Here is a 22,803-nt window from a genome sequence, read left to right as displayed (position 1 = left end):
AGAGAAGAGCCAGTCAGCATTTGAGAATAAAACCTAAGTGTTAGAATACTGCAGGCTTGATTTCTCAGTGTTGAAATTCTGGTCCACACATAAGTTCCTGACTGATTGGGAAGGACACCCTGCTTGTTGAATATTATTTACAAATCAAAACATGTTGGACACTTTTTTTTTGCTGTATGTATTTGGGAAATTAGAGTAATCTATTAGACACATCTGGGGTATGAATTCACAGTAAGAGCTTTCTCTCTCTCTCTCTCTCTCTCTCTCTCTCTCTCTCTCTCTCTCTCCCCACACACACACACCAGGAGACATGATGCATGGGTACTTGTGAGTACACTCACCACCTAAGTTGGCTCATGGAAACAAATGGTTCAAGTGCTTCTCCACCTATTTTCTTGAGAAAGGATCTCTTATGGAGTTTACTGTTTCAGACTTCAGCTCAACTGCCTGAGGACTGTGTACCTGAGATTAGTCTGTCTCCTGTATCCACATCAGTCCTGAAGTTACAGATGCTCCCAACCATGTCAAGCTTTTTCCCTCAAATTTTCCTGGACTCTCAAAATCAGGTTCTCACAAGCATTGAGTAAGCTCCCCCAGCCCCTGTACAGTAAGGGCTCTTAACATGAGGTTTGCGGTGAGTCTGAAGTAGCCCATAAATCACCAGACATTAGACAAAGCATTGTGAGCATTGTGTGTGTGTGTGTTTTTTTTTTGTTGTTGTTTTGCTTTGCTTTGCTGTCTCTTTGGATTCTAAAGAGCAAAGTCAAGTCGAACAAAAGGTGTGGGTGTGGGAGGCACCAATCCATCCTTACGCCCTGCTGCCAAAAAGGGCCAGTCAAATGTGAGCAGGTACTTCTCACCAGCCTCCACAGAGCCGATGCCCACAATGGTGTAGATGTGGTTTCAGGTGGGGACATTTATGATCCAGGGAAATGGGTGTCAAGTGTGGAAGAACACAGGCAGGACCCCAGGGATTTCAAATGTCAGAAGTAACTTTTGTCTACTTGTTTTGCTTCCATTTCGAACTGAGCCACCAATATGCAACCACCAAATGTAATCTGTGCACGCATTCCTGGGCCGTGGGACACAACAGTTGTCCCAGTATTGAGATGTCATCCTTGAAACCTTTTCTGGAGGTCCCTCCTTTCGTTCCTATTTCCTTTTGTTCCAAATATGAGGAATGAGAATAAAAGTCGTCATAACTTTTAAAGAAGTAAGCCATTAAGTCTCTGCAACCCCCATCCCCACCCCTGCCCTATCAGCAGCATTAGCATCACAAATGCTCCTTATCCCAGAGTCTTACCTCCTTGGTCTAAGGAACCCTGCAATTTGTTTTCTCTTGTCTTTCCTTGCATCGTGTAGAGGGCAGTTTTGGACTAACACCATTCCTTGTTTCAGGAAGATCCCCTCTCTGTTGTTAAGCAATGCTCCTTCCTGAATACTACAGGATCTAGCTCCTAACTTCTCCTTAAGGAACTGCTTCAAGTGTCTGCAGAATAGCCACTATGATTCTCTGTTTTCTCTTCTGGGGAGCCATCCTAAAGGCAAAGACAGCACACTGGTTGTAGCATTTCCCCAGATTCACACCCTCCATCTACATGGTTTTTAAATGCGGCTTTTCAGAATCCAGTCTTGCAGAAATCTTATAAAAACCCAAAGTCATTTAATAATATTGCATTTTAAAGCTAGATAGAGAAATATTTTATAACAGTAACAGCATTTCATATAAAAGATAAGAAAAAGGAACCCAATAAACTAGTGATGGATCTGGACTAGAGCCTAGTTCTACATATTAGCAACTCAATTTTATATTCAAAACGCAGCACCAATACTCAGAAATCCCAATTCAAAAAGTCCCTGGAACACTGTAAGTACTATGGCCACTCTAGGAATCTTTAATCAGATACATGATAGATGCATAGATAGAGGGATATTCATTAAAAAAAAATCAACAACCTCCAAATTATAGAGATGAATTCATGTACTTTCACCATATGCCAGAAGAAATTATTCAAGTAATTTTGCAAGCTTGCACGGGAATAAAGTCAGCATTCAAAAACTAAAGCCAAACCAGGTCACCTTCATAAAGGCTGACGGATCAGAATGCATCAGACTTAAACTGGAAGAACTGACCTCAGCTTGGGCTCAGGCAATAAGGGGATCTTTTCTACCAAAGTTCTAATCATAGGCTATGGGCATGATGGAGACTCATGACGCTGCACTGGACAAATGCAGCGATTCAGAGAGTTCTTCACAAATCATAGGCTATTAATTTGCATTTATTTCCTTACAGGAGGATGAAGTCAAGTGCTCGTGGAAATAATGTTTGAATTAAGAATAGAGAGAAGGAAGATCTAATGCCTCGAGTGGTTTGATTGGGTAGCCAAGAAATAACAATGGAAATACTAACCACATAATCAATTACCAATGAACAAGGTCTGAGTTAAATTAACTCTGGCATTTGGCTTAGCATTTTAAAAACTGTATGTTGAAAAGAAACAGTCTTATTCCCCTCATCAGACACTACTGATGTCAATTGCTTTAAGCCGATTGCCTGCTGAAGGTAAATGACTGGCGTGCACAGATGCATTTGGCCAATAGTACTTGCTACCTGGCATTGTGGTTCTGCCTGAGCAAAGACGGCTAGTTTTCCACAACCCTCCCTTTGCGTATGGTTTTTTGTTTTAATGACAAGCAGCTCATAGAAAATCATCTATGTTTTCCTGAACTCACACTGTATACGTTTTAATCAAACGTATCTACACCGTAGGTTCTTGTGATTGATAGGTCTGCGGTCTTCTCATCTAAGCTCAAGGTCCAGAAAATAGAAGATAAAGATGAGAGAGGCCAGTGAAATGCGCCCAACACTCAATCAGATTGCTATGTTAATTCACCCGCTCGGTTAGCTCCAGCTTGAAGAACGATAGGTGGCATTCATCAGCCACAGCACACGATGTGACCACTCGTGTGTCAACTAACCGTGAACATAGCTCCCAGTTAGTTCTGTCTACTGGTCAGAGGACGGACCTTGAATGAGTAGTCACTGTGTTTCAAGAAAGACATTCAGACCCACTGTGTAGAGTATGTATGTGTGTGGGAGACTCATTTATGGGGGATGGAAAGATATGGCAAAACTATGTGTTTGGATGAGAACAGGTGTTCTGCTGAAAGATGAACAGATTCGATAGGAATGTTTAGTGAAAATGTTTAGGGCTTGTTCCTCTACAGCTATCCTCTTTCCATTCATAGATCCTGCCATGGCATAGCTGTTTGCCAGATTCTGATGACAGCTCTCCTATGGGGCATCCTAATGTTGAGGTGGATGGAGTGGTCCTTAAGGAGGATGGTGACTCATCTCTGAGTTATATGTGGTCCAGTATTACTGAATTTATGTTCTATTTGGTATGAAAAAAAAAAGTTACCCCAGGCTCTGTTCTGGAGACTGTTACCACAGGTTCTAATAAACACTTCAAGCACGTTCTTTTTCTCCAACAAAGGAAGGCCCAAGGGTTACCCCTATGAGCTTGTGTTAGCTCCTGCCTCCCCTTGTGATGAATCCTAAATTGACTTGAATGCTGAGGAAGGAGAATGACATTCACTTTGAGTTTCCCAAGGAACTTGGGGCTCATGGATCTGCCACCCAGAGAAGCAACTTTCACTTCTAAAATACAGTAGGGACATCTCCTGATTGGAGAACCCATCAGCCATGGGGAAATGGTTCCCCAAGAGCACGCTCTTCCATAACCTGATCACTGAAGATCTGCAAGCAAAAGGAGCATGGATTGACAGTGAGGGGACCAAGTCTTACACATCAGTGTTACCTTATAGTTGGCTCTGGTTGGCATTAACTCAGGGCACAATAGTCATATGTTGACCTGAGGCATGATTAGTGACATGGATATTGGTAATGTGAGCTAGTATTATGGTAGCAATTCATCAGCGTCTAGCAGTTGTATATTTGAAAGAGAAACCTCCTATTCCAACAGTGTTGGGAGTCATGTTCTCTTGTCTCAGTTCAAGAAGTTTGGGTAGTGTATCTTGGAAGCTGTTCTGAAATAACCTCTTCAGGAGGGTTTCTGGCTTCCACTGTAGAATCAAGAAAGTCACCTGTACTTTCTCTACGTGATTCCAGTGAACTGTGGTCTGGAAGCTAAACCCACCAGTGTGGACAAAGGCATGGGAGGAATAGAAGAATCTCACTTAACATTTTCATTTTTCTCCCCCACTATAATTCAGAAAGTATTGACTTTCTTTTTTGAATCAGTTTTAGGCTTAGGGAATAATAGAGCACACAGTGTAACAGAAAGCAATGGGTTTATGTTTCTGGGCCAACCTCTAAAATTCTTTCCTATATGAATTAATAGCTCCAGACTCTGGGGATCAAATCCCTATACTTTCTCGGTTCCAGAAGGGCACAATCTGGAAATAAGCCCCACTCTACTCACCTGCTGCAGCTGATAAATCTTTCTCTGCTTTTAATTGCTGTCTTGCCTTTCCACTTATATTTCGCATCCTAAGAAAATATAAGGCCCCCTCCTTTCAGTGGTTCTGGGACACGGGGTAGGGACAATACTAATGCAATCAAATCTATGAGACTTAACCAGACCGTTGCCTGCACTATTGAGTTTTCTGGTACCTGAAGTTATCAATGAGGGGTGTGGTTGAGGTGGGAGGGACAAGGGGGACAGAGAGAGGTGAAGTCAATGATTTCATGTCAGTGTTGCTAGTGTCAGCTGGAAATGCCAGCACTCCTTGCAGGCAAAGCTGACGCCTGAGGTCACAAGGGCAGTGATTCCTGACTTTTCAGGCCGATGCTTCATTCCTGACTCACAATCTTCTATGGGTTCCATTTCCAGAATCGGCCTTAGAATTATTCAAATCCTGTTACATTAAAATATTTTTTCCTGTTAATTTATGGGTGTAAGTGAGGTTTGGGGTGGTGATGGCAGACATGGAGAAAGGCAGTCAGTCCTCAGAATGTTGATTCCTGAGATTTGGGGTTATTTAATACACAGCGTGATGAAATCAATGGAACGAGCAGCCGTGATTGGCCTTGACCATCTGGCCCATAAGGAATCGGAAGAGCAGCAGGATCGTGGTAGCTTTCTACAAGACTCTCTGTAGGTATTGAAGACAAGGTCCCCACAAAATTTTGGTTCTCCTTGCATCCACAGGGAGGATGCAGGAAGTCTCAAACCCCACTGTCTATTAACAGAGCACTAGCCAAGGCAAGCTCCTTCCCCTCCCAGGCGCAGTACAACACCCCCACCTCCATTCTTTGGCCAGCCAGGCAAATTCATGCCCCACCCCCAATTACAGAATGAGGTATCAGACCAAGTGAAGAGGGACATGGAACACTTTTTAATGTCAAGTCAGAGACAACCCATCCCTCCCCTATCCCCCAATCCCACTTTCCCTCATCACATCAGGACCCCTCCCCGAGGCCTCGCTGGTCCCCAGACTTCGGGGAAGGAAAAAAAATGGTTACCTAAAAACTGCATTTGTCTTCTCTTTCATACACACTCACACGAAGGTGGAAAGTTAAATAAAATAAACCAAGAGGATTAAGTTCTCCAGTAGTCACAAAGGCATCAGGGATTCCCGCAATGGGCTAAAGCAAGGTATTACTGACTGTTGGTTTAGATGGTCCAGTTGCTTGCTGTCCGTTAATGCCCCGAGGTGTGATGGAGAAGCCAAGCTGGCGGCCTCCGCCTCAGAGAGCCACACCTGGAAAGATGCTGCGCCTGATATTAGTTATGGTTTCTGGTGTCCTTTCCGCTTCTGAGAAATGTCTCTGACGTGTAAATAACCCAAGAAAAAAAAGGAAGGAGCTGATTACACAATTACCAGTAAACTCTATCATCTTTTAGAAGATCAACACACAGCTAACGCCATATACAGCATGCAGTAATGTCTGAGAAAGGACCCTGCTGAGAAACAAAATGGCTAGAACTCTAACAAAAAAAATATATGTATATATGTATATATATATACTGTATAATATATGTCATCAAAAGAAGCATAGCCAACAAACCAAGATAGAGTGCAGATCAACCTTCCATTTCTAAGCAGTGTGTAGATAGCATAGTACTGTCTGCATGGAATGCCAGAGTGAGGAGTCTGTAGCGCTGGTGGAGGTGTTTGTTAAATCACATGTGTTTCTGGTGGACTTGCCAAAGCCTCACCAGGTGGTTAGAACCTGGTGTGTGGCCCACCAGTTGTAAACCTAGGTAAAAAAGTACACTATTTGCTTTGCTTACTAAACACGCTTCTCTTCACCCCTCTCCTGTATGTTTTTAGTTTTGTCTCTTGCTTATGCACTAAGTTCTAGACTCATATCAGAAAATATAATTAAGAAAATTAATAATGAATCAGAATCCCTTATTATCCATGATGTCCATGTGGTAAGATGAAAAACAAAAGCTTAACGATATATTTATTTTGTGACTGTCGCGCTTGTGGGATTATGGTGCTGTCAGGCTGTCTTGTTCCTTTTCTTTCTTTTTTTTTTTTGTTTTTGTTTTGTTGCTGTTGTCTTTTGTTTTTTTTTCTTCTTCTGATTTCACACTTCATGACACATGCCACCATGGCGCAGCCCACCAAAGGGCCCTCCGCGGCACATCTAGGCCCCTGCTTCTCATTCTGTGCTTGTCTCTACGGACCGATGGAATTTGGGATGGCCGACTCCAGAATGTTCCATGGTGGGGCACTTTAGTGGGCAGAGTGGCTGAGCCCTTGCCCACCCTGGCAACAAGAGAGGTCACACAGTGCAGCTTGTGGGTGGGTCCAAGCCAGGTGTGCCTTCTTCCCATTTGGGAAAAGAAAGAAAACTCAGTGGTACCTAAATATCTGCAAGGCAATTTTTAAATTTCCTTTTTTAAAACTTTTTTTTGTTTGCTTTCCCACGGTATTCTTTGTTCCCCTCCCTCGAATTTCTGTCCCATTGGCCGTGATTCTCTGAATTTCGTTTGATGCTGACTCATTGTCGTGTCTCGGTGCTGTCGTTGCATTGAGATGGAGTGGCAGCAGCTCTCCCCAGCAGGGAAGGGACACTCACATCAAAATTTGAGGAGCAGGTGTAAGAGCAGAAGAGGGAGGAGCCAAATGCAGCCTTCCCTCCTCGACGAAGCATTGCTCACTTCACTGACAGCACCCGGGCCTGTGGAGAGAACACATATGCCATGAGCTGCTTGCTGCAAGATGGGAAAAGTCCTCACCAGTCCCTTGGTCAGGTATCACTTCTACCGAGCTTTTCTCTAGGATGAACATCTGGTGTTCTAACAATAGAAACGCTCCCAGACTCGCAAATCGACACCTAGTGTGCAAAGCGGTAGGCAGCCTTCCCTGGCAAACAGAGAAGGCTCTGTCGAATCATCATTTGCCTATGGCATAACATGCTTCACTAACATCAAATCCTTGATCTCCTGGCTACTCACCCCATAACCCATCCTCTCCTGCGATCCGACTGCCTCAAACATTTACAGAACCTTCAGGCGATACAGCTTGTTCGGGGAAAGGACCTGTTGGGCCCAACAGTCTGTCTGCTGGCTGCTGTTCCCCTACAACAATGTGAATCTCTCATTCTCAGGGTGGTGCTGGGATTCCCCCTGGGTCCTTGGCCTCTTTCCAACCTGGTTGAAGTAACACCAGACTTTCTCTCAAGTGAAACCGGCTCACACCGGCTAGAGAGTGGACTCAGTAAGGAACAAGACCATGTGCTGTGTGGACCAGGATGCAACTGGGGATGAATGTGGACAGTGGCGTGTAGCACCCGCTTCAGGGGATGGCTACTGGGAGGGAAGTTTCCCTATAAGGCACAGATTTACAAAGAGACACTCTGCCAAACATGAGAGGCAAGAGAACTAACTCCAAAGTGGTAAAACTCCCCAGTGGCTTCCCTGTTGTTACAGGCAAACTTCTGGGCTACTTTGGCTCTTGGGTCCAAGGACTGCTGTGAAAAAGGAAGTGATGATTCCGAAACAGTACATACGGTCAGAAAGCAGACACATTAGATACTTAAGGAAAAGGAACATGGCCTCTGCTAGGATCTGCTCTGGAACCCTGAAAGGCTATTTAGAACTAGTGACAATACTCAGTCCCTGTCCTCACCCGAACACTGCCAGCACCTGATCTCCTGACGCGGGAGCTCAGCACTGTGGTCACTTCTTCTGATGAAATCAGACCAGATTCAACCAGACTTCCCAATTGCACGTGGAATCAGTCTGTCAAGTCCCAGAATTTCTGACCTAACTACTGCCCACATGATTACATTTCTTGGTCCTTTGAGGTCAGCAGCTGTTAATGTCACATCAGCAGGGTCACAGTGGTCACACACTGGGAGCTTTTTGGCCATGTTAAATTGTCATGCTGAAAAGTCCAGGGAACCCTGTTCTGCTCTGTGTCTGACGGGAGGTGATCCAGGCGACACAAACTGGAAAGCATTCTTGCGGACACAGGTGATGAAGTATAATCATGAAAAACGGATGACTTACCTTTCAATTGCTTGTCACATAGGACTAGCCACCAAGTGCTCCTACAGTCTAGAATCTAGCTGCTAGTTTCCATCCAAAGTGGCACAAAAGACTCCCTCTCTACAGCCACTCCCTGTCTTCATGCCTTTCCTTATTCTCACGGGAGACACGCCACTTCTTGACTTCCCAAGGAAAGAGGTTATATTCCTGTATTTTGAGGGTGCCTTTCCTCTCTGGACTGCTCTGTTCATTCCACTTCAGCCCTTGTGAGATCTTATTTACAGACCATGAAAGCCAGGTTCCATTCCCCTCCCCTGGTAAAGTGAGTGGTCCATTCCATATTTCTACATGTGCCTTGCTCAGTATAATTTAAACAATGTCCTGAGTACTTAGTCGATTGGGAATCTGTCAGGGTACAGACTATAGCACGTGGCTCTCTCTGTCTCTCTGTCTCTCTGTCTCTCTGTCTCTCAGTCTCTCCTATCTCTTTTGTTCTCTGAATACTCAAGTATTCAGCTTTATCACCCATTCCTTAATCAGCCTCAGTATTTCTCACCCTCTCTGCCCAATTACCTGCCATCTGCCATGACCAGGAAGCTAGCTGGGGACAAAAGAGATTGAGAAAAAAGCCACTTCACTGAGAACACTTGGATGCTCTTTTTCTCCTACATTCCCTCCTTTCGTACTTAACTGAAGGGCAGAAGCCACAAGCTATTCAGAATATAACAGAAGCCCATGTAAGAAAAGTCCATGTAAGACTGAACACCTTCTGTCCAGCCTGGAGCCTCTGTATGGTGGCCTGGTAGCTCTGCCGGGTGCTCTCTCTGAGGCTCTTGTTCAGTTACATTGGTACCCCCCCCCCAACTCCAGAGCTCCACTGTGTTCCATTCTACATTGGGAAACAGTACAGGATATAGTACCAGGACAGCTCTTAAGCCAGCAAGCTATAGAGAACAGAACAATGCCTGTGAACACATCACTTTGCTTGGAGGAAGAGTTGGTTGTCTGGTGAAATTCACAGGGACTTCCCGCTGTTCTTATTCAGGCCTGAATTACCTTGCCCAGACAGCCGACTGCCTCTACCCTATGCACACACTTTCTCCTTTCCACCCTGTCTGTCTCTTCAGACTTAGTATGAAGGAGCAGGAGACAGACAGCCCCAGGGAAGAGGCCTTTCCATGCCTGCTGGAGGAGACACCTGCCATGACTCACCTCCCAAGTCACAGAGTTCACCAGCTACCGCTGCCACCAGCTGCTGGGACCTCTCACATTTATCCCCCACATTCATTTCAGAGTGATGTTCCCACACCTCCAAATTGCTCCAGCTGAGTGCTTCAGCCTTAACAAAAACATCTGGTTCCTTGGTAGAATGTACGCCATCACAGCTCTCTGCCCCCTTAGGCTGTCTTCCTGTCACGTTTTCTTAAATATTTTTAGTCCAGTGCATGGTGGCACATGTTCACACATAGATATAGAAACACACACACACACACATACACACACACACACTGGCTGACACTCCCCCTACATATTCTTTTTCTTCCACAAGCTCACAGTCTCTAGCCCTTTGTCTGAAACATTCTTCATTTACCTCACTCCTTTCCACTATTCCACCTTCTGCTCTGGGCTCCGGTGGCTTCCTCCAGGCAGTATTCCTTGATTCTGTCAGTAACTTATCCATCCTACTATTAAATACACCCCCAGAATCCTAATATTCCAAATTCTCCTGATATGTCGGACATGCAGTTCCTCCTAAGTGTCACCACCAAGTAAAACTGCTTCTTCCCCTCCTCCTCCCTTCATGTTTGTTGGTTTGAGGCAGGATCTCCCTACCTATCTCTGGCTGAATTGGAAATCTTACTCCTTCTGACTCAGGATTCCAAGTTCTGGAGTCATAGCTACACGCCATCACATCTGGTGTGTTACGACTTCCTAAAGGCAGGGTGTGAGTCTCATTGACCATAGCAGGTATTCGGTGTTTGCTGACTAACGGAGAGAACTTTGACTTATGCTGACTTGTCTACGCTTGCCTCATGCTTCTGTTTTCCTTTTTAATAAAATTATAGCTGTTTATTAGAATAGAATAGAATAGAATAAACAGAAGAAACACGCACACACGCACACACACACACAAAAACCCACTTTCTCTTGTGTGTCTTTGTTTCAATTTATGTTACAGAGCGCTGACCTCCATTTGTCTAACTCTGTCCAACAAAGTCATCGAAGGTCCCAGGACTGAGCAACTCTACCAAGAAGCAAAGTCTCATGGACCAGCAATTCAAGAGTGCTGGGGATCTATTACGGTATCTAAGGTCTGGCCTGAGGATTGCTATTTCTTTTGGAATTTGTTGAAACTTTATTTTTGAGAGTTCAAGAACCTTGTCTGGTCCTTTGACTTCAGTTTTTAAATGCAATTTGCTTCCCACCAGCTCAGGTCATGTATCATCAGGGAAGGGCGAGGTTGATAGCTAACCCATCTGGGTACTGCTGAAGGCTGGCCTGCCCCACCCTGAGAAAATACTGAGCAAATACCAGAGGAGAGAATGCCATGGGGTGAAGCTCTTTGGTCCAGGCAGGCATAGGTCACAGCCTGCTAAGAGCAAGGCCCATTCCCAGTGGATGCTAGGGAAGTGACAGCTCATGCCATCTGTCTGGTGACACGGTCACTCAGATGAGGCATCTGTTCTGCACCCAGCCACGCCTCCACTGCACATTGGATGCCTTTATTGCCACTATCTCACTAGAGAGCAGCGGAGGCCTAAAGAGACTAATTACCGGGACAGTTAGGGTCTCGCAGAACAGCGATGAGTGTCAATTATCCATCGGAAACATCTGGCTGCCATGAAAGCCTCAAATAAGACACATTTTTATTCCTGTCCCAGTGACTCACCCAAGAACCTCCCCTTTCCTCCCAAGTCTCCCTCCCTCTCCCCATGTTCCTTCTAGCTCTGAGTTAGAGAAGGAGAGAAAAGGATAAGCATAGGCAGCATGCAAGGCAATGGCCCGAGAAGAGTGATGCATTAGAGAGAGCTTCAGGGGGGAAAAAAAAGGCAAGCGCAGTGCCAGGGTCCCAGAGTCCAGCTCTTTCGAATATGGGCAGGTGCTCATTAGTGCCACCAGAAAGGCCAGTCAAACTCGTGCAAGTGGAGCAACTCACGCAGGATGTGACATCAGAGGAGATAGAGTTAATCTAGGCTGATGGCAAATCGCTCAAGAGTCAGAAAGAGGTTCCTCTAGGATGCTGAAGGGTGAGCTTAAAGAAGGAGGAGTCTAGGAGGAGGCGAAGAAAACTACATACCCCATTCCCACTAAGGCATCAGCGCCTGAGAAGTAAATATACAAACCTTTCCAAGGGGTCAGGGCTGTAGTTTTCACTTCTAAAAAAAAATTAAAAATAAGCCACTGTTAAGGCAGAAAGCATCTTCAGGTGCTTACTTTGCCCTCAGATGGTCTGGGAAATAAGTCAGACTTACTGGCCTAAGAGATTTCCCCAGGCCCTCATACCTGCCTCGGGTTATACTGACCGCTGTCCATCACTCACAGCCAGGCCTTCAGCCTTTTTTGTTTGCTTGTTTTGTTTTTAGCTGGAAGTGAACTGGAGGCAAGGAAGAGTATGGATGGCAATTACTGTGAAGTGAAGCAAAGCCCAAATACACACTTGATCTTAGGAGACACCTACTCCTTTGGAGTCTGAGCTGCTGAGTCAAAACTTCTTCAGAGAGATGTCTGTACTCTCATCAGACTATCCCCAATTCACTGAATTCTGTAGTCTTAAGAATAAAATTGGCTGATACAGTAGGATTTACATTATAGCAATTTGTGTGTGGGTACCTTTGCTAATCAGAAGATGTAGAAGCCTGACTTGCTTTTACTTATGTCTTGTCTTTTAGAAACTCTGACAAACCAGCTCTTAGATGGGAGAGGAGTCGTGACCTTTAATATCTGACTTCAAGCTGGCCTAATGGGACTCCCTTCTCTGGGGGCCACCAGAGACAGTGGCATCTGTACTTGCGCTGCAACTGTGGGACTTCCTATAAATCCATGAAGAGAGAGACTTCTCTGTCGACTGGATTGTGAAAGAACCCCATTTTCCTGACTGTATGCTTTTGGAAGAATATGCAGGGCTTTCACAGCTTTTCTGTGGACAGCCAAGAGCTTTGATGACTTGGTTTGTGTAATGTACCTCTCTAGTCAAGGGCCTGTGCAGTTGCTCATCTGGATCCAGGGAGCATATGGACAATCATCAAAGCCTTGGGCACTGAAGTGTTATGTGGGGGCCTGTTCTTTGTCCAGAAGTCCTCACATTTGGAGAGATAACAGTCTTCAATACAGTGCATCCTAATCGAAACCTTGGTGTTTGTACTATGATGAATGCATATTGTGCTTCAGGCTCTTGAGCTGTTTTTTAATGGCTCCAGGCCTAGGAAACCTCCCGATTTAAGTGTCTATTACCAACCTTAAGAAGCCCTTCTAAACACATAAAAACATGAGAGATGACCCAATGTTTAGTATTTGAAAAAATGCCCTAGGTAAAGTTAAGATGGGAGAGGGAAATCAGATGTGGTAGCTCCATATGACTGATGCATAGCCCTTTGGAGTACTTGATGGGTTCTTGGAATGGTCCAGAAGCTGAGAAGGGGCTGCTTTATGAGTCTCTGTGCCAAGAAGGAAGGGATTGGAAGGAAAGAAAGCCTGGGGAGATGTTGGGGGATAAAGAAACCAACTTTATACATACAGTCAAAGTCTGGAGACTTTGCCTCCAGACCACAAGCAGTGAAAACGTAAGGTGTCCTGTAGGTTGTTACTCACAGCGTATTGTGGTTACTTGCTCAAATAGGGCTACAGGAGGACATAAATAGTTCCTATATAGATCTGAGACTATAAGGAAGGCACACATTCCTGATTTATAAACCACACAGAAAATCAAAAAACTACTTATACATATTTTCCCATTCAGCTCCCCCAGACCTAAATTCCTGGTGCAAACATTTGAGAAAAAAATCCAATTCTTTAGCATCCCCAGGGTAAAGGGCAATTTGACACTTGTTCTGACCTTATCTAGAACTCATTCTTTTGGGAATTTTCTAGGTCCCAGTGTTTCAGTCAACTTGCTTAGTGTGCAGGGGAAAATGCAGGCCTGCTTTTCCTTCTGTGAACTATAGTTTGCTTTTGTTCTAGCATAAAGAAGAGCTACTGCAGGTTTGACACCATCCTCTCTGTCATGGTAACTTTCTGTCATTGTGTGAACTTTGTGAGAACCTCTGAAGCCAGTGGTAACCCCAAGCTGTAGACTTTGAGTAACATTTCAGCTATCAAGAAAAGAAACAAACAAGCCAGTCATCATTACATGACTGAGGCAGGCAGATCTCAGTGAGTTTGAGGCCAGCCTGGTCTATATAGTGAGTTCCAGGTTAACCAGCAAAAAAGCAGAAAAAAAGAAAAAGAAAGAAAGAAAGAGTGTAGAGGGAGAAATGGGAGAGGGAGAAATGGCTCAGTGGTTGAAAGCCCTGGTTATTCTTGCAGAGGACACAGATTCATTTCTCAGTATTACATGGCAATTCATAACCATCTAAATCTCTAGTTCTGGGTGATTGAACACCTTATATCACAAGGCATGCATGTGGTACATAGACATGCAAGCAGGCAACACACATAAAATAAAAATTAAAATTAAAAAAGCAAATCTTGACAATCCAAATAATTTTTTCAATAGGATCTTGATTCAAATATAGCAAATCCTTTTGCTAATGATATAAAGCCAGGCAGGACCATAGTGGTCTGGTAAAAATAAGAAAAAGGAAAACTGGAGGGAAGAAGCAAGAAAGAACAACAGAAGGGAGGAAGGAAGAGAAAGAAAGAGGGATGAAGGAAAAAATCTATAAAGAATATCCTAGGTCAGGTAATACTGCATATGTCTTTTCATTCCAGAAATGATCATTATGTCAGCAAAGCAGAAACTCATAGCGGAATCTACGTGCTCAGGTAAGCTCAGGGCTAGCCTCTAAATCTCGAAGGAAGAAATTTGCTTCTGGGTGAATACGGTCATTCAACCCACTCTTCTAGAAAAAAAAAGGATAACAGATTTTTTTCATATACATGCCCGAGAAATGCTGACTGCGTGATACTTTGCTAGATTGGCCTAGCTGACTACGTTGAATTCAATGCAGGAAGACCTGATCATCTCCTTCTGATACCCAGGAGGAGCTCTCTGCTTTTGTTGTCCATCCTTTCATACTGGGAGGCTCGAGCGTATTAATAAGGCAGCATCTCTGAGCCCAGCGATCCCATCAAATCTGAGCAGACTGAAGACAGAGGGCCACCAGATGAGAGGAGAGCAGCTGCGGGCCCGCTGAGCTTGCAGCATGGGCCCGTGTTCTTACCCGCGCAGAAGCTCGGTGAGGGATGATGGCCCAGTCCAAAGTTCTTATTTATCACTTTGAGAGTCCTGCACCACCAAATATTAATACTGCAAGGTGACAGGCAATCTGTTGTGTTTGCAAAAGGGAGGCAGAGAAATATGTCAAGGGTGGCAAAAATGCTGAGGAGGAACAAAATTCTCTTATCACTTCTCGTCCATTTAGATATTAGGCAGCAAAGCAGCCTCAAAATTCTATGAAGGCCAAGGGTTTTCTGTTGTAGAAACTCATACATTCCTCTAAGTCTTTCTGTATGTAAGAAGAGCATCCCTTGGAGGTGTTCCTGGAGGAAAGAGCTCTCTTGTCTGCTCTATTGGAGACCAGTCATGGTAAGAGGAAAATAAATGCAGATAAGTGACTGAAAGTGTTCAAGTGCATGATCTGTTTCTTCTAAAATATGACGAGCTCCACAGTCTAGACCAGCGGCTATGCTAACTGACACATGAATCTCTCAGAACATTCCAGGCTTCTATAGTCTAAACTTCTGTCCTAACTTACATCCAACAAGGGGACTTCTGAGATGATGGGGTGAGAAAAATTCATAATGGGAGGGAACTTTCTCCCAGGTTTCATTGCACGTGACTTTGCTTTGGGGAGATGCTTCTCCAAAAATTAAATATAAATTCAATTAAGACTTGCTTGTTAGAGAACACTCCCTGAATGTGAAATGCTTCAATTTTCTCTGACAATGTAGTTCTAGTGGACAGAATTACCTTAATAACTCCTGAAAGCATCATAGGGGCATCTGTCCTATCTACTGCTGACGTTAGTGTTTCTCTAATGCTTTTTATTTTCGATCTGAATGGTGCCTCATTTGGGAGTTCAAAGGCAGGAGTGGCGTCACAAGCTTAGTCTGAATCCATCCATGAACTCCCCCGTTTTCTTCCCTGTTCTTTGTTTTGCTTTCCTGTCCTGACTCATCAGCAAGAGTGGATGATGTAGCCCCGCCTCTTTTTTATGATAAAAGCACTTTCCTTCACTTGTCACATAGTTCCCCTGCAATTTGTTTCTTTCTTTCCCTCTGCCTCCCAGATCTAATGCTGTCTTTGGTGAGTGTTCACACAGTTAGAATGTAAATGGATGAACAGAATGGGTGCAGGGGAGGGGTGGGATGAGGGAGGTCAGAAGACTGTGTTGGGAGTTGGGAGGAAGGAGTTCATATTGAGCTAACAAAGGGGCCAAAATAGTCATGAAAGGCTAGAACTATTGCTCAGTGGTAAAGCATTGCCTAGTCTGTGAAAGGCCATAAACTTAAATATCTAGCCTACTATCCAGACAAACAAAACAACTACTGTCCTCTAGAGGAGGACAGTGACATGTGGTGACAATTTTGCCGTATATCACTCCCTCTAGGTGGGTGGATCTGGAAGAAATGGGAAGAGATGCCAAGTATCCACAGATGGCAAGAGATAATCAACTCATAAATAGGTAAGAGGTCAGAGTAGAATGGGAGGTCATTGCCTGGTGAGAAGAAACAAAAAAGAAAAGAAATATGGAGTGTGCCCTATATGGAGGAAGTCCCTGTCTTTTAGCCTGTATCTCGAAACTCAAACTGTGATGCTGTGCTTCAGAACCTTTTAAATGGAACACTGGAACAACTCCAAAGGGCAGATTACTCCAGAGAAGATGGAAAGAAGTCCAAATGAGGTTACACGACTCGTCTAAGAACTGAGGCCTCCTATCAGTCAGCTGTTGCCTACAGTTTTTTTGGTGCCTCATCCTGAATCCTTGGAAAACCTGTGGACCAGGCGATGGTGACATGAGTATTGTCTGAGCTTGTTGCCGAGCGACATCAACAGAACTCTGCATGGGCAAACTCTGATACCTTTGTACTGTGCTTCTACTGTGGTCAGCAGGTGTATTGTCTTCTCATTGGTTCAAATTTAGTTGCTTCAACCTTTGTCTTCATGCTGGTCTCTAGGTTTGGCATTTTAATGATGCTTTATTTGCCTTACTAATCTCAGCTCTCCAAGAGGGTGTGTGCAAGGGACAAGCAGAGGAAAAAGGCTCCTGTGACATTTTGCCAGCTCCCAGGAGCCTCCTTTAATAACCATCGACTGCCACATTCTAAGCAACGTTACTGCTATGAATATCAGGAAATGAACACCAGGAATAGAGCGAGGGTGAAGGCAAGGGAGAGGGTGAGGGCTTTAGGATTGAGGAGAAGGGAAGGAAAACAGAAGGCAAGGGGGATACTGACCTTGCAATAAAGTTGAGCTTGTAGGCTCATTTAGTTCTAAATCGGGTGGGGGACATACAGGAGAGAAAAATGAAAACAGACACATAAATTATATACAGTCGCTATATATTTTTCATATATAGTTTGTATACCGCCTTTCACAAGCATTTCTAAAGGAAAGGATAAATAAAGGAAGACACAAACCAAAGGTCATAGGACAAGGTGCAGCAAGACAAACACTGAAATGCTTTCTGTCCCTTAACGGGAATGGGATGGTGGGAAGCAAGCAGAGGACCACCCTATGTACCTTCAGTGCAGATGGGTTTAGTCTTTGTGTCTGCGGAGCTTGGGAACAAGCAAACTGCAGACAAAGGACCAAAGTTCTTTGCCAGGTAGATTTTTTCCTACCACATCTTCATCCCATTGTCTTACAGTTAAAGACAAAATCCAGCAGTTTCTGGTCTTATGGTACCATGATCTGAATTTAATTAGTGCTCCCTGAAGCCACTGTTATTCAGGAAGCCTTATTGGTTGTTAATGGCAAGGTCCGACCTTCTCCTATAGGACTTACATCTCCCAAGATATAATCTTATTAGGAGTTCCTTACGCCAGATCCCTCGCTTTTCAGGGAGACATGGAAAGGATACCATTTTATGAATTATGTGCAAGTCAATGACAAAATGACAATTATTTAGCTTGCTTTCTGCAATGGCACTGGAAAAAAATTTAATAATCATGGATGCTCGATATTCACAAAAGTCAGTGCTACTGTCCAATCTGCCCTCGTCTGCTTGGTGACTTGTAGTGAAAATGACACAGAACATTCCCCGATCAATTTGTATTTGTCAAGGAACCTCACTAATAGTGACCTTCAACTATGAACTAGGGAACCACAGTAGTGTCTGGGCTAGACCTGGTTGGGGATGAGGGGTGGAAAACACTCATCTTAAATGTGATTGGGATTTCACCAGCTCTATGGAAGTATGGTGCCCATGCGGTTCTTCAGTGATAGGTTCCTCAGGAATGAAGTAGGTTCCTCACAATGAAACTAACAAATAAAACTGATTTCTAATTCATGAAATTTGAAGGAGGTTGCAAGTTTGCCTCCCCCTCCTAGAGATTCTGTACCTCATAGCTCTGAGACCGCTTGAATTAAGGAGCATCTCCACCTGTACTCCATTCATCTGTGGTTAACCCAGGCCTCCTCCGTTTATTTGCAAAGGTGCTATTAGCTCATATGGATGCGTAGCAAACCCTAGAATCTAGGAAGCTGACAATGACAAAAATATCACAAAGGAGGCAGAGGGTGAATGCTCTCCTATCAGTGGTGGCAAGGGAGGGAAAATAAAGCTGTAATTGCCATGCGTGTGTCTGCTGGAAAAACTGGCGGCAAAGCCATTTCTCTCTCCGTCTTAGAATGGAGTTTCTAAGGAGTTTCAAGGAGGAGGAAGACCATTGGAAGGAATGGCCATGACTGTGGCCATAGGGCAGGGTGTGGGAAGGCGCTGAGAGAAACACTGTAGAGAAACCTTTGTTTTTAAGACAAAGGAGAATAGGCCTGCTTCTTTTCAATCCTACCCTTTGTGCATACAGACAGGTACCTTCCATAAACCCCCAGAGGTCTGACAGATAAGAGGGGCACTTATGACTGTCCCTGTACAAAATTCTTCTGACTTTTCCCATGTACAAAGTTGGGGGAGGGAATGGCGGTCCTCATGCTGCCCACGCACAGGGGAGGCACATGGATATCGCTGGACATGGAAGAATCTTATAGCTGTTGAGGTTCTAAGCATCACACTCATTCCAGTCACAGTGAACCCCTTCTCAGCTGTGTGTTCTGGGATCAAACATGGCTTCCCTTTTCCAACCCCCTCAGTTAAGGCTGGGCTGCATTTCCTATACTGAGTAGAAGGCTGGGAAGGTGGACTTGGGAAGCAGAAACGGTACCACAGAATGCATGCTGTTAGCACCAAGGGTATGTGTCAGGAGCAGAATGAAGAGCAGAGCCCCTGAGGTTGTGAGATTGCCTTGGAGTTCCCAAACCAGAGTGCCAGGTCACATCTTTCTTTTTCCCTTCCTCTCACATTCCTGTATCTTGAACATGGGGAATGGGAGAAACTGGGAAATTTGACAATCATTTACCTTGGTAGGGTATGAATAAATGTGCTCAAAAGCCAACAAGAAATTGATCACATGACCCATAGGAAGTATCTGAACCCATGAAGGATTTAAAGTCATTGGGAGACTAAAGTCCTTCCTGATGGTCAATGGGCATGTGTGTTCACTCCTGTGTAGACATTGCTCACAGGGTGTAGACATACAGTGATTTCCATGAAGCTTGCTTACTGCTTCTGCCACAAATACAAGGACTAGGTACGAAAATGAGGGCCGAAAAAATTGCTTTATAAACTTAGTCCCTCAATAAAGATTTAAGAAACCGGTGCATGAGCAATGATATGAGATCATTCGAGATGATGGGGAGGATGGGCAAATGTCTTTACCAGTCATTGACACAAATAGAGAACTTGGAAAATCCCATTTTCTGTCTTCTTTATCTGCCCATCTCTGAAATGAATATTATTAAGGATTCCAAGAGCTGCGATTCGGCTCTTATGAATGTTATTCAGATTTTCTTATGTGCCAATGGCTGGGAAAGTTTCAGAAAAGGGAGCACATTATTTAGCCCAGCGAGCAAAAGACTGAAGCTATAAAAGCTCCTCTCTGAGATCTTAACTATTTTGTCCAATTATAATCTGAGTCAGCTTTGGAGACATCACTGAAGGGGAAAAAGTCATTTTTGGCATCTTTAAAGCTACCTTTGTCTCCCGCTTCAGGACTTCGGTCATTTTAGATAAATGTACATTCCATTTTCCTTTCCGACTTCTGATGCGGACATTCTTACATGCTTGAGTTTTTTTTTTCTCCCTCTCTCCTTTCTTATTCTTTCATCTGTTCTACTTGGCTCACTTCAAATCCTTTTCTTTACCCCCATCTCACTTTCCCTCCATCCATCAACCCTTCCCCACTTCACAATGCCTTGTTACCCGGCTCTGGGCAGAGTCTCACCAAATAGCATGATGCTGGCATTGGTATGGCCCAACTTGTTGGAGGCCACACACGTGTAGTTTCCGTAGTCGTGTTCGGAGACGTTGAAAAAGATAAGCTTTGAGAGGAAAGGTCTGTTTTCCACTTTGACTCCCTTCTTTCCTTCAACCAGCCTAGGCAAACAAGCAACAGAAAAAAGAAAAGGGGGTGAAGGGGGAAAAAAAGCATGGTCAATTTCTCTCATAGGATGAACTTAGAGTCTAGACTTAATCTTCATCTCCCCACTATGACAGCATCATGATGATGCTTCATTCTTCTTAACGGAACTCTATGTTGCCACAGGACTTGGGAAGAACAAGCTGCCCAGAGTATCTCTAGGGGTCAGTCTAGAACAATCCTCCCCAGTCATGTGAACTTCTGGAGAAGGCAGCTGATATGCTGGTGGGACTCACTCATTCTCACTGAAATGCCCTTTGTCTCTGAGGGATGACACGGAGCACCCTTCACTGGGGACAGTTGCCACTGTTCCATCTCCAACTTGTCATATAGAAGTGAATCCTGTAAGGGGTGCTGCACAAGGCTCTGCAAGCCACCATGAGGATGCTTCTGGGAGCTGGTATGGGCGTGGATCCCATTTCCTAGTTTGGCAATGTTCTCCATAAGAGGAGAAATCCTTACATCAGAAACAAGCTGTGAATAGGATTTGGGTTCCATAGTGGGAAGAGGCTTGCTCAAAGCCAGTTTGTGCTTTGATGGCTCAGAAATGTCGTTAGCCAAACACAGTACAGGATGACCAGCAGAGCTTAGAAGCGTTTTATACTCCTGGGATGGCATACATTCCCCTCCTTGGGCAGTCAGAGAACCACCACCCTCTACTGCTACAGGCCTTAAATTTATTTATTTTTTCTTTTTCTTTCTTCCTTTTTTTTCTTTTCTTTTCTATTTTTTAAAGATTTATTTAGTATGTATACACTGTTTTGCCTGCAGGCCAAAAGAGGGCACTAGATCTCAGTATGAGATGGCTTAAGCCATCACGTAGTTGCTGGGAACTGAACTCAGGACCTCTGGAAGGGCAGCCAGTGCTGTCAATCTCTGAGTCATCACTTCAGTCTGGCCCTAGGTTCCTTAAGGAAGCTGGAGACCTTTCAATGGTACTGTCCCCGTTAGCTGGGCAGGGTTTTTTAAGTGTAGAGTTCCATCTTCTCTCCCTTTGACTGACAGCAGACCCAGGACAAGGAGGAGAAAGCAGCAGTAGAGTGAAGTCCCCAAAGACATCTAAAAAGATTGGCTGTCCCCACCTAAGCCTCTTCTGTTTGTTGCTGAATTCTGTTTATGTCAGTGACAGTGAAATGGGCTTCAGTTGTCATTTCCTGGGGACAAATGTCATGTTCCCTCTGAGTCCTGAGGCCACCACTGCCTTGTGGCCTTTGTGGCACAAAGAAGAAAAGCTGTGGCCAGAACCACGGGCTAGACACGTTCTTGGCATGCTGATTTTTAGGAGCACAGGGAAACCTGCTCAATGGGAGAACACTGGGAATGCATACATGAGCAAGTGAGAAAATGGACAGAAAAATCAGTGGGAAGGAGCAAAGGGGACGCTATGAAAGGAGCTCAAGGAGGCCACAAAGCTGCCTGAACCGGGCTTCCGAGTCAGCACTGGGGCATCATCTCCCTTTCTCTTCAGAGGAAATGATGGCATAGAGGGTGGCCGCTGCTGGGACTGGTGCTGCCCCAAATGACAGCTTTCCTCTTCTTTGCCTCAACACACATTTTGTTGTGGTTTCTTCACACACTTTGGGAGCTCATTTTTCTGTTATATTTTGTTTCTATCTTTTTCCTATCAAGAATATAAATAATAGAGTACAGTGGATAATTTTTCACTAAGACAGTGTTCAGAATCAGAGGCTAATGTGTGTTTGTGTATGTGTCTTTACGTTGTGGAAATCTAAGCCTCAGTTTCTCTTTATTGCAATAAGAAAGGTGGCAGGTAAGAAGGATTTCTGGTTTTTTAAATGAAGGAAAACAGCCAGCTTGATTTCTTACTTCAGTGTGTCTGTTCACCTCTTTCTGTCTCAGGTCTTCCATGTATAAAATGGTGACTGCATATACCACACCTTACTAAGGCTGCCGGTATGTGTCCTAGAAATCCAGAGTGCCCCTCAGTGGATGTGGATTTTAAGATGAAGTGACTGGGTTTTCAATACAATTTAGTTTATTGGAAGAGGCGCAAGAAGACACTTAAGGCCTTGGAGACTGCATGAGGAAAGAAAAAAGAAACCTCTGCAGCAAGTCACGCTCTGCTAGGATGTCCCCACTTCCCTTCTCAGACTCTCCTTGTGGTCTTCCATACTCAGCCTCTTCCACTCCTTGCTCGTCTACCCCCAGATCTCGCGGGACTTTGTCCCACCTCCAGCACCACCGCCTCTACTTTTATGAAAATATTCTGAACACAGGCAGGGCTTACACATTTAGTTGTTGCTCATCCACCCTCAAATCGCTCTGTGATAGTGGTAATTGTCACATTGTCTGGCTGTACTGAGCCGCTGACCCCTGCGCTGACATGCAATTTGATAACTCCTCGAAATGATCATCCTCACTGACTCACAACAAATGTCCCTGTGACGGCTGCGACAATGGGAAGGAAGGGGCCAGTCCTAACTCTTTTCTCCTACAGAGAAAGGACAACCTTCAC

The 22,803-nt window shown here is 44.5% G+C and overlaps 1 protein-coding gene across 3 annotated transcripts in view; it reads right to left on the bottom strand.

The window, feature by feature from the left end:
• Window positions 1-5,411: 5,411 nt before the first annotated feature.
• Ntm (neurotrimin) overlaps window positions 5,412-22,803 on the bottom strand; it is a 982,155-nt gene continuing 964,763 nt past the window's right edge. The window contains exons 7-10 of one of the 3 annotated variants that reach the window (XM_050160080.1): window positions 20,133-20,284; window positions 17,088-17,123; window positions 11,816-11,848; window positions 5,412-7,159 (exon numbers count right to left, since the gene is read on the bottom strand). In XM_050160080.1, the coding sequence (XP_050016037.1) occupies window positions 7,059-7,159; window positions 11,816-11,848; window positions 17,088-17,123; window positions 20,133-20,284 (322 nt within the window). In that variant the 3' untranslated portion in view covers window positions 5,412-7,058. The remainder of the gene's footprint in view (window positions 7,160-11,815; window positions 11,849-17,087; window positions 17,124-20,132; window positions 20,285-22,803) is intronic. The other 2 variants (XM_050160081.1, XM_050160082.1) reach the window with 2 other exon arrangements.

The sequence above is a fragment of the Alexandromys fortis genome, unplaced genomic scaffold, assembly GCF_014885135.2.
Source record: "Alexandromys fortis isolate MF-2015 unplaced genomic scaffold, M_Fortis_MF-2015_v1.1 scaffold_108, whole genome shotgun sequence".
Taxonomy (NCBI): domain Eukaryota; kingdom Metazoa; phylum Chordata; class Mammalia; order Rodentia; family Cricetidae; genus Alexandromys; species Alexandromys fortis.
This window is presented reverse-complemented; position numbering and strand designations above follow the sequence as displayed.